At 44.5% G+C, this 12,430-nt stretch overlaps 1 protein-coding gene across 1 annotated transcript; it reads right to left on the bottom strand.

Moving 5' to 3' along the window:
- Positions 1-109: 109 nt before the first annotated feature.
- On the bottom strand, positions 110-4,873 carry LOC107280970 (uncharacterized; the record flags this gene model as incomplete). Its single annotated transcript, XM_066310926.1, is given in 8 exon segments — positions 110-237; positions 240-458; positions 826-1,165; positions 1,243-1,341; positions 1,423-1,650; positions 1,764-1,836; positions 2,142-2,380; positions 3,452-4,873. Coding segments are annotated over 8 exon segments (2,748 nt in total), but the record flags the coding sequence as incomplete, so codon positions are not given.
- Between the last annotated feature and the right edge of the window lie 7,557 nt (positions 4,874-12,430).

Genomic DNA, 12,430 nt, shown 5'->3' with positions numbered 1-12,430 from the left:
TTGGCCGTGTCAGCGCCAACGGGACTGACGCTGACATTGTGCCACCGTGGCGGCCGGGCCGATCCCCAACTGACGTGGCAGCTACCTCAGCGCCAACCGGACTGGCGCTGAGGTGGGACTTGGCCGCAACCCCCAAGGCCCAGACCAGCAAGCCTTCTGGATGGCTTGCGGGCTGGGACCTCAGCGCCAGCCATAATGGCGCTGACAGTGGGACACTCAGCGCCAGCCCACCTGGCGCTGAGGTGGGACTTGGCCGCAACCCCCAAGGCCCAGACCAGCAAGCCTGCTGGATGGCTTGCGGGCTGGGACCTCAGCGCCAGCCATAATGGCGCTGACTGTTGGAAACTCAGCGCCAGCCCACCTGGCGCTGAGGTGGGACTTGGCCGTTTCGGCCGTGGCCCAGCCCAGCAAGCCTTCTGGATGGCTGGGCTGGGACCTCAGCGCCAGGTGCACTGGCGCTGAGTTTGGACATGTCAGCGCCATTTAGCATGGCGCTGACGTCCCAGCCCTGCTAAACTTTAGCAAAACTTTGCACACAACAGAGGCAAACATCAAATCACAGAAATTTACAGGCAGTAATATATCCAGAGAACCATACAAAACATACATCCATCCATCAATCCCAACATCATTCCATACATCCATAGAATCCATCAATACATCCATATATGAAGTCCATATATATAAGAAATAAAAACATCCCATCGATCCTCGTCTATACATCCAGTCGAGTCCATACATCCAGTCCATACATCCATCGAACCATGCATCAAGTCCATCCATCTATCCATCCATCCATTGAACCATGCACTCACCTCCTCCTACCTCTAGTGCGAGGACGAGGCACGTCGGGGGTGTACCTCCAGTCCTGCGAAGGAGCCCGCCGGCGTCGTGGTCGAGACGGGCCGGGCTGCGAGATATCCGGCTGTGACGACTCTGGTGCGTCCTCTAGCTGCGAGGGACCGAGCTCATCCGCCTCCTCTTCTCTGTCCTCATCCCCTTCTTCCTCCTCATCTCCTTCCTCCGCCTCTTTGTCTTGCTCGCCCTCCTCGTCACCCACCTCCCCTTCTTCATCCCCCTCTTGGTGGGCATGAGCATGTTCGACCACATCAGTCGACCTGCAGCCGAGCCTTGCTGCCAACTTCCGACATCGCTGCCGTAGTCTCTGCATAAAAAATAATCCATGTTAAGTTATCGCTTTTGGAAGAAAACACCGTAGTTTCATCTCTTTCCAACGATTACCTGTAGGGCGTTGCGGAGGGTGCTGCCCTCTCCTTCGGAGCCAGGAGCCGTGCCTAGCGCCACTCCCGCGTCGTTGACGGTCCGCAAGAGCTCTCGAGCCTGTAGGATTGAAATGAAGTAAGTCACAACATATATGGCATTGAAATGAAATAATATACAACATTAATGCTAGAAACTAACCACTCTGTCGCGAACAGGTCCCGTCTCGACCGTGGTACCTAGACGGGTACGAGTATCGTACTCGTTCTGCTCCTCAACATCCTCGGGGTCATCCGCTATGTCGGCTAGTGTCCAAGCCGGACGTAGGACAAGACGGTAGGTCCTGTGGAGCCACGCCAAGTACAAGTCGAACTCCGTCCCGTTGTGCTGACCCTGGTCTGGTACTCCATTCTCCTCGACGGTAGGCTCCTGAACTTTGATTTGAGATATCTCTATGATGGATGATCTATCTGTACAAACTAAAATCAAAGAAGAAAAAATAAATTCGATCATAAAAAAAATGGAATATTGTTGATGCTAACCTCTCCGCTGGCAATCTGTGGGGCCCGGTGCTTCTCCTCGTAGAAATCCTCCAACCCCGGAAAGTGCTCCATCCTGCAAATAAAAATGGAATCATTAGTAATTGAAAAAATATTAAATGGAAAAATCACAATGAGAACGGAAAGGAGGACAACAGAAAGTAAACATTGATGCAACAATATGAACTTAGCAAATGAATGTCATCCAATCCCACCTGTGTGCTACCCTCACCACCTCCCCCCGTCCTACGGCGCTTTTTCGGTCGATCCTTAGACTTGTCTCGCTTCGGGCACCTAGTTTTCTTATGGCCTAGTTCGTGGCATAGCGAGCATCTATTTTGCATGACCGGCTCTGAATTTGTATTGTTCGGCTTTTGTGACCGTCGGTTGGCTGAGCCTTTGTATGCTTTGTCCATATCGTTCTTGAACCTTCTTGTCCTTCTTCTTCCTCGTGTGTTGTTCTTTAACGACAAGTCGGGCACGAAGAACTCTCCATCATAACTTGGCCACTGCGATGGATCTAGGTAAGATTCAAACCTAGGGGAGTACGAGTCCTGCACAGCCTTATTGGAAGCTTCATAACACATTCGGGGGGCCACCTCCACATCCAAACCTCGCAACTTACAAACGGTTATCATGTGGGAGCATGGCAAGTGATGGAGCTGAGGGAACTGACAACTACATGTGTTATCTCTCGCAACCACGACGTAGTGACGTCCACCCCATTGAACCCCAGCCGCCGTGACTCCGCCTTGCTCGCTGACCTCATACTTCATCGAAGGGAAATCAAAACATGCTGCTCTTTGCCCCAAGGTTCGTCTTTGCTGCTCCTCCAACATGTCCTTAACTTTTGTGGGCCACTTCTTTCCACACAGGATATCTACAGTTGCCTCTTTGTGTCTATCGACAAACCAACTATTGCACTTCGAAAATGTGTATGCCACAATAGCTGTAACCGGCAGTTTCCGAATGCCTCTCAATACATTATTGAAACTCTCGGCCATATTACTAGTCATGATGCTATGACGACGCCCGTTGGTATCAAATGCTCTTGCCCATTTGACCTTAAGTGGCATATGGTCTTCTAGCCACTTCTTTGGCCTCTCTCCGACCACACCCATGAGGCGTTTTATCTCATCTAGGAACAATGCTTTCTCATTTATTTGACATATGCGCTCAAGATCTTTCATCTGATCAGTCGTAGCTCCAGCTGTGTAGAAGTTAGCACAGAAGTGCCTCATGCACCACCTGTGGTGAATGGTTAGGTGATGAGGCATGATGTGGATGATGGAGTTCAAAATGCCAGGGTGTCTATCAGAAATTATACACACTTCTCTATTAGGACCGATCAACTTGTTTCTCAACATGTTGATGAACCACTCCCAGTTGGATGTATTCTCCTTCTCTACCAGAGCAAACGCTAAGGGAACAAGATGTAACCCGGCGTCGACCCCTATTGCCGTGAGCAATGTACCTTGGTATTTACCGGTTAAGAAAGTGCCATCAATTGCTAGCACCGGCCTCAAGTGCTTGAATGCTTCTATGGACTGGCCAAATATCCAATATGCACGTCCAAATACTCGCCTCTGTACTCCATCCACCATCCTGGACTTCTCGGGATGAGCCTCAACACGGAAATGCATGGTAGGGTTCTTTGCTTTGATGGCACGCATCAGTGTAGGCAAGCGAACATACGCCTCGTCCCAATCTCCCCAAATGACCTTCATAGCAACTTGTTTAGCACGCCATGCTTTGCCATACGTAGGCCGATAGTGCCATATTTGCTCAACTGCCTCGACAATCGCTGCTGGAGATAAAGTTGGTTCAGCTCGCACAAATGCCTGTAACCTGTTTCCAATAAACCTTGAAGTAAGTTGCAAATGCTTGCCGGTTACTTCCGCACTACAGCATGTGTGGTCTTCGCCCACCCTAGTCACCCGCCACCTATCTCCTCCACTCTTCCTTGCATTAATCTGCCATTTGCAATGGCGATCGAGACAAGCCACAGTATACTTTACTGACGCGTTAGATTCCTTCACATGGTACGGCCGGTGGACACGGATAGAATAACTCTATAGCCATATTTTCAGATCATCCATCGATCGAAACTCCAACCCCTTCCTTGGTTCATCACACATTGGTTCGAAGGCACCGTCATATTGTGGATCCCCATCAGCAATTGCTAGCCCAGATCTGGTAAGATCCTCGAATTGTGTTATTTCCGGGTTTCTACCCACCAGTTTCGCAAACACAGTCCTTTCATGCTCTGACATCTTACGCACTGGACGATCATCATCGGAGTCGGAAGCGGACTCATCCAATTCATCCTCTGTATCATACTCCAACCAGCCTGGGTTCAATCCACTGCGTATCATAGCCTCCTCACACTCCTCTCGGGTATAGAATTTCAGCCTAGCCAACTCCCTTAGGCCCATACTTACATTCTTAGCATTCGCTTCTTCCTCAGGCAACTCCACATCATCTCCTACCTCCCGACCATCCTCAACATCTCCTTCCTCTCTTACCGGCACATTCTCCTCCACATTAACTTCCTCCCTTAACGGCACATTGTCCTCTGCATGTACTTCTTCCCTTAACGGCACATTCTCCTCTGCATGTACTTCCTCCCTTACCGGGTCATTCTCTTCCCTGACCTCCACATCCGCCATATCATTTACTCCCTCGCCCCCCTCCACGTCTTCCTCAATCAATTCTTCCTTCCTACTACACCTCTCCGACAGTTCGTGACAGCTAATGGGTGATTCTATAAGTTCTTTCTTCCCTATCCTACCATCTTTCTTCCATGCAAACACCTCAAGAGATTTGAAATGTGACCCCAATACTATATCTATATATGTTTGCCATTCGATCTCTCCATTCAAGTCTAACATAAATTTATGTGACATGACACCGCCGCCCACATCGTATCTCCCTTGCATACCAACCGACTCATCATTCCAATCCAATTCATGCTTGATGCGAGACATTAACTCCTCAAAGGTAGGCTTCGCAAAAAACACTAATTGTCTAACTGTCATTCCCTCAAATTGGCTTCCATGTGTACTTTCATCTACCACACAACCACCATAATGAAGCCGGACCAATCTATCCATCTACAATTTTAAACCCATGCATAAACATTAATTACTTGAAAATAATATGTAATTACCATTGCAATACCAATACTTCAAAAGCTAACAACATGTCTAATTTTTCCAATAAATAAGTACATTACTCAAATACTACACATTATTGATAAAAAAAAACTCTACTCCTACAAATTACCTACCCTTCACCACACATCAACCCCTTTCAAACCCTCTCAATCACCACAAATCCATCCCACATCCTAGGCCATCACCACACATCCATCTCCCATCAAACCCTAGTGCATCACCAAACATCCATCCCAAATATATTTTGTCAAATGTATCAATAACAACCAAATGGATAAAGATATGCCACTTCCACACTTCATCCCCACCCATATTATCCATCTAATAATCCATCCTTAGCCAACTATTATCAAACCACGTCTACAACCAAAACAATGCAAAATATCCAATAAAACTTTGGGGAACTTAGGGTTTATAGAGGGGTTTACCTTCTCTTCCGATCCCAAACTCAATGCCGCACAAATCACCTTCGATTAGAGAGGTTTTTGGGGGAGATTGGGCGAGGAGAACGCGGTGGCGACCGAACCATAGGCGGGCGGCTGGGGAAAAAACGGAGGAAGAACTGGCTGGGGCGGCCTCGGCCGGGCTCTAAGTAGCCAAGGCTCAGCGCCAACTTACTTGGCGCTGAGGTTGGGCACCTCAGCGCCGAAGCGGTTGGCGCTGAGGTAGCTGCCACGTCAGCTAGGGGATCGGCCCGGCCGCCACGGTGGCACAATGTCAGCGCCAGTCCCGTTGGCGCTGACACGGCCAACCTCAGCGCCAATGCGCTTGGCGCTGAGCCGACGGCCTAGTTTTGGTTGAAGTTTTTGGCAGGGGTTAGTTTCGAATTAAGTTTTTGAAAAGGGTCAATTTGTCAAAAAAACGGTAGTTTTGTGTATCTCTTCCTCATAATAGCATGGTACAATTATTTAATACTACCATGTTTCATATTATAAATAGTTTTGACTTTTTCCTAATTAAACATTTTGAGTTTAACCAAGTTTAAAAAAATTAGCAACATCACACCAAATTAGTTACATTAAAATTAACATTTAATATATTTTGATAATATGTTTATTTGTGTCAAAAATGTTTATATATTTTTCTATAAACTTGATCAAACTTAAAAAGGTCAAAACAAATTATAATAGACACAACTACACCGAGAGTGCTAGCTGGATAGTGCTAAAGAGAGACACCCTTCTTTCCAAAAGAAGCTATTGGTACACTTAATATCTATGTATTTTTTTTCTTTTTAGAGAAGTTTCTCTTAAAATACTTATCCGATTTATAATCCGATTATACCGTTGTGTTCGTTGCAATTAAATCTTTACAACAAGATCTTACATAATTATATTCTTATATATATATATATATATATATATATATATATATATATATATATATATATATATATATATATATATATATATATATATATATATATATATATATATATATATAAATTACTTTTATTATATATGTAAGTTACTTTTAATATATATGTAAGTTACTTTTGTCATATTCATAAATTACTTTTAGATTTAAGCTCTTTAATAACTTATATATTTGTATTATTTTTAAGATCTATTTGCATCATTATACTCTACATAAAATATGTGACAATGCAAGATCCATATTTGATATATATTCAAATATTTTATTAATTTAAAAGTAATGTATTTAAATTGCAGAAGTAACTTAGCTATACAATAGAAGTAACTTAGCTATGCAATAGAAATAAGTTTATGTAGTAGAAGTAATTATATGTAACAGAAGTAACTTAGTTATGTAATAGAAGTACTTCTAACTCTCTGTAGTAGAAATAATAATTTACATAAATCATAAAAGTAACTTAGCATAAAATGCAAGTAAATTGTTACAACATTAGAAGTAAATTCGTTGTAAGAAAGAAAATATGGTCTATCGAAAAAATAAATTTAAAGTCCATAAATTATAGAATTGACTAAAAACAATAATACAAATAATCAATTTAGAGCATTATGAATGTATAAGAAGTAACTTAGTCAAATCTAAAAGTAATTTATATATATGATAAAAGTAACTTACGTATATAATAAAAGTAATTTATAAACATAAATATTTTTTCGTCACAATATAATCATGTAAGATCTTGTTGTAAAGATTTAATTGTAACTAACACAATGGTGTAATCGGATTGTATATCGGATAAGTAATTTTGGAGAAAATTTTATAAGAAGGGTAAAAAGAAATGCATGTCTATATAGATGTCTAGGCGTTTGTCTGTTGTCTCCCTTATAGATGTGTAGGCTTTCTATACTGTCTCCTGTTAAGACTAAATAGAGAGGCCTCTCTGTTTAGATTTTACCAATTATAATATGAAACGGAAGGAGTATAATAATAGTATGTCATGTTTTACTATAATTGGTCAAGATGGTGTTAGGTAGATAAACTTCTTGAGTTAGTAAAACTTTTCTATGCATAACATTTTATGCAATTAGGATGCGTTCTTTTCAAAGGGTTCGGAACACTTTTCCCCTTCATTCAAAACTAAGTGTTGAATTAACACATGATTAATTAAGCATTAGCTTAGAAACACTTGAATAATATGTTTCTTAAAGAAACTTTCGTAAATATTTTACAAAAAAACACATTGTTTAGTATTTTATAAAACATGTGCGTGGAATACGAGAGAGCACATGTGGGAGAGGGGAGAAGAGAGCATCCAAGCACAATCTCCTAGATGCCAATAGTGAGGTGGAGGAGAAAAGAGATGAGAGAGACAAGGAACCACCCCTCATGTAAAATGTGGCATCTACACAAATTTCAAAACAAAATGAGAGAGTGGAAGAGTAGATTGTGCAAAACAAGTATTGGGGCTAGTGTATTAGAGTTAGTAAAGATGTAATGTGTTGTACATGTTACCTCTACATTTATGAGTTAATGGTATGGTTAAAATTAGAGGTAGCACCCACCTCTCTTAGAGCAAGTACAATAAGGTGACGTAAGCTAGCTCTGTAAGTTGCCACATCACATTTGTGCTTATGTAGAGGAGAAAGAAGAAAAGCGGGCTACAGCTTTACAACCAGCTGCAACACAAGATCTAATAAACTATGTGAGAGAGATGGGTGGATTGGGTATTAATGATGCAATATATATCTGTAGCTAACTATTGTATGGGTAGGCTATTACATTGGCTACAGATGATGTTTCAATCGTTAGAACTAGTAGTTTGCTACAATATTAAACTTGTTCTTAGATTGTCAACTTACAACATTTCATACATAGATGGGGGATAAAGTTGTACTTCTATGATAAAATCATCCTTTATCGTAGCAATGGGACAATTTTGACCAAATAATTATGGTTTTATGGAATTTACTAATGTTGATGAAGTGGAAACTAGGGTCCCCACCACCGGTTGCTTGGGGCGTGCAGTGACACGTCATCAGATCGGACGGGCCACACTGTTGTTAATCAGCTTTGGCCAACGTTTGAGATGCATTCATGAAGGAGTGAGGCAAGAGCCTATACCCACCCTCAGAGTGGGGGTAAGGTCGGGTCCATCTTTATGGCCGTGGGACAAGACCCGAGCACAGGGCCTTGCACATAGGCATTCTTGCGGGTAGCATGTTGGAGCCTGAGCTCAAGACATGATTGCCACCTGCTTTCAAGTTCAGCTCCCGCGGGCTACTTTAGGTGGCAACAATGCATTAACTATGACAAGACACAATATGTTGTTTGTTGTCATTGACAAAGCACACCTTACATTAAAATGTGAGGCGGCGTATATCTACCCAGCGTATGACTGGGGCTACAAGACAGTGCATGAATTTCTGTCTCGCTTGCCATCTTCACCCCTATGGTGGACTACCTTGCCGCCCGGTTAGGTCCACGGCCTCTCTACACATTCTTTCACCAAGGGCTGACAGGCAGACCCTGCATGTGTTAGTAGCTCTCCAAGCTTCTACTTCAAGCCTCGCATGCGTGCAGCAGGATAAGAAGGCCTCCTTGCTAGCTAGCCCGAGGGGGCACCAAGACCCTCTGTCAAAATCCCTCTCTAGGAGATCTAGTGCCATCGCGAAATCTCTCTCTTCAAAACCCAAATCAAAGTGTTGATCATTCAAAACGGCGACGAGCCAACCCCATACCCATCCTCCTTACTCCATAACTCTCCCCTATTGTTTCCGCCACTAGAACTATGACGCATTCACGATGGGTGATGGAGCTCTAGGCAATATGACTGGGTTGCGGGCGAAGCGTGGCTTGAGGCAACGTGAGCGGATGCGGAGCACCAGACGACGTCTATCTCTCTTTCTTCGTCCACAGCATCCTCGATGAGCTCTCCACAAACGATACAGAGCTAGGTGAGCTTCGCCTTGACTCGAGCTAGGCTTTGGTCAAGTGAGGTTGTAGTGACCTCAATTTCTTCCTCCTCTTACTTTATCCCTGTCTCATCCTGAGCTTGAGATGTCATCGACTACTTGAGTATGTACAAGTCAGGTAAAAGACGCATGATAATAATGGTGGTTGGTTCAACAAGGGAGGTGGCAACCAAGTGTGTAGCTAATCGTGGAGGGCTTGAGGTAGCCGATGAGCCATTGAAGGGTACAGAAACAAACTACAGGGGGAGGGGGAGGGTTGAAAATGAGGGTTAATTCGTATTTTTGCATAAGTTGAGGGGGTGGGGGTAAGTTGGACTTCCAAAATGATCTTTAGAGTATATTTGATTTCATACAAATCAGCCCTGTCAAGTGTCCATTTCTTTTACAGTAAATATGTTGTGATACTCCGTATCCTCCCAATGCCAAATAAAATTGAGTGGAGGAAGAAAGTTTTTTAAGTATGGTTTCTTGTTATTGTAAATAAATACCTTTTGTACGGTAATATGTAAGAAAGTTTTCACCGTAGCAAAAGTTTAAATATGGAAGAACATATGATTATATTTTGATGATGTTTTTTATAACTTAGGTAGCGTCCTTTTGTTATTGAGAATACAATGTAGTAATAAACCAAACATAGCATGGTTTTGACAATTTTAAATTGCTTAACATATAAACACATATATAATCACGCGAGAAATGTTAAGAGCATGTTCGCTTTATTGCTACTTGAAATTAAACATAATCTTACCAATATCATTTCATAAAAAAGGTACCTCCGAAACTTTTCTTTCATAAAAACACTACTAAATTTTAAAGAGGCACTAAACTAAGTACATTCAACGCCACCAATATTTGATAACCTTGTGTCGGTGATATGGGCTCGGGGGTACTCACGGTAGAGGGAAATAACCTTCCCATCTGGCCACGTGGCCGTGCGGCCTGCCTTTTCCCCACCCCCTTGGGGGGAGGTTAGGTAGTTATGAGATGGCCAGGGGGCCTCGGGGTGCCACGTCACACCCCTCAGGCCCGTGAGGCATGCTGCCCCGAGGCCCTCACCCGACCACCACGTGGCGGGGTGAGTGGGCGGAGTAGGAGGCGTTGTCCAGCGTCATAAATGAGCGGCGCCCCAACCGTCCCTCGCCGCATTTAATGCAGTGTGGGTGGACGCGTGGCGCCGCCTGATTGACGCATGTCAATCGACCTTTACCGAACTGCGACCGGTCGCAGGCGGATAGGACGGGCGGCAGTGCCCCCACGTCCTACCCTATGTCAGGCGGAGTGGGGGCAGGTATGCCCCGTCCCATCGGCACACTGCCAAGTGTGCCCCCTGTATATGATGAGTCCACCAAAGTCTCCATACATTTAAGAGGGAATGACAGGGATGTCCCCCGTGTCAGGTGGAGGACAGCGTTGGGCCCCACCTAGGGGCGGACAAGCACTTTGCTTCCAGTTGAAGGCACGGATAGTGATCTGACTCAGGCTATGCGGGCCCCCCTCCCATGGAGGGGTAGGTATGAACGGTGCATGTGGTATCCCCTTGAACTATAAAAGGAGGACCTTACCCACCGAGAAAAGGGACGACTCTTGATAGCTTGAGCTCGAGAGAAAGCACAGCTAGGGTTTCCCAGGAGCTCAAGATCCCTTGTAAGAACTCCACCATAATTCCACACACAGGAGTAGGGTGTTACATCTCCCGGCAGCCCAAACCTGTATAATCCCTCGTCTCTCACACAGATTCGCAAGCGATCAAGTAGCCAGACCCTAAGCGGAGATACGCTCTTGATCATCGCGCCTTATCCCCCGGCCGAACTCACAAAGGGGGGGTCTCACGACCTCCCGCTAGAGAGGATCACTCCTCGACACCTTGGTTTTGACAATAAGAAGCATGTTCACTTTATTACCATTTTCAACCCTATCAAATTTTGATTAGGTAACAAACTAAATATGATTTGATCAATCGCATACTATCAAAAATTGTTAGTTCCGGAATTTTCCTCTCATAAAAAGCTATCAAATTTTAGAAACACATCAAACTAAAATATAACAATATCAAAATTTAGCAGCGCTAAAATTTATCAAATTTGATATTGTCAAAATCCAAGCATAAAACAGGCGAGAAAGCTACGGTGTACTGAACAATTCCATTGGACGAATCGATCTTGTGCATCTGTGCAGCTGTTTTCGCGGTACAGGGTGCAACAAAAGCCCATGACGGCCCACACCTGCCTCTCTCCGCTCCAAACACCGAAACAAGGGGGTGGGTGCAATGGGCCGGCGCTCGAAGACCGCGAACTCTTTCCAACAGCCCAGCGCATTAGCCCCTCCTCCTACTCTCTCTACCTTCTTTTTAACATGCGACTTTCTTTCTGTGGACGACGGCATCAACGACGGGAGCAGGAGCGGGGGCTGAAGCACGGTGCGTGGGCTCCTGGAGTGGCGACGGCCTCTCCGGCGAGCTTCCTCTGGCGAACTCCCTCCGCTCCTCCTATGGCGAAATCCAAACAAGGGTCAGTTTCGACTCCAACCTTCTCCCACCACCACCTCCTGACCGTGCCACCACCCGGCCTTGTCGGCACTGAAAGGCGTCAACTTGTCAGCGCGGGCCTGCTCGGTCGGTCTCCTCCTCCCCTATTTCGTTTAGCTTTGCCCCCGCCACCAACACCGGCCCACGGCCCATGGCCGACCCCGCGGCTTTGGCGCCGCCATCGCTATCTCGCCGCTGTCCTTTTTTCATGACCTTCGGTGCCATCCCTCTAAATTCGATGCACCTCCCTGGCTCTATCTCCCTTTACCTCCGAAATCCTAACCCTACCCATAATCTCTAGTGAGTCTTGTCTTTATTTATGGCCTCTTTGAATCGCAGGATTGATAAAACGTAGGATTTTGATAGGAATGTAAGTGTAAAACACATGATTGTAAAATAGAGGAAAAACATAGGAATGGCCGTTTGATTGAACCGCAGAAAAAACACAGGAATTAGATGAGAGAGATAGACTCAAAGTTACTAAGAGATTGAAGCTTTTGCTAAATTTCCTCCAAAATCTCTATAGGATTGGCCATTCCATAGAAATTTCAAAAGATTTAATAGGATTCAATCCTTTGTTTCAAAAAACTTCATAGAAAATTTTTCTATAGAATTAAAATCCTC

Source organism: Oryza sativa, chromosome 5 (genome assembly GCF_034140825.1).
Source record: "Oryza sativa Japonica Group chromosome 5, ASM3414082v1".
Taxonomy (NCBI): domain Eukaryota; kingdom Viridiplantae; phylum Streptophyta; class Magnoliopsida; order Poales; family Poaceae; genus Oryza; species Oryza sativa.
Note: the sequence above shows the minus strand (reverse complement) of the source record. Positions and strands in the feature narration are given on the sequence as shown.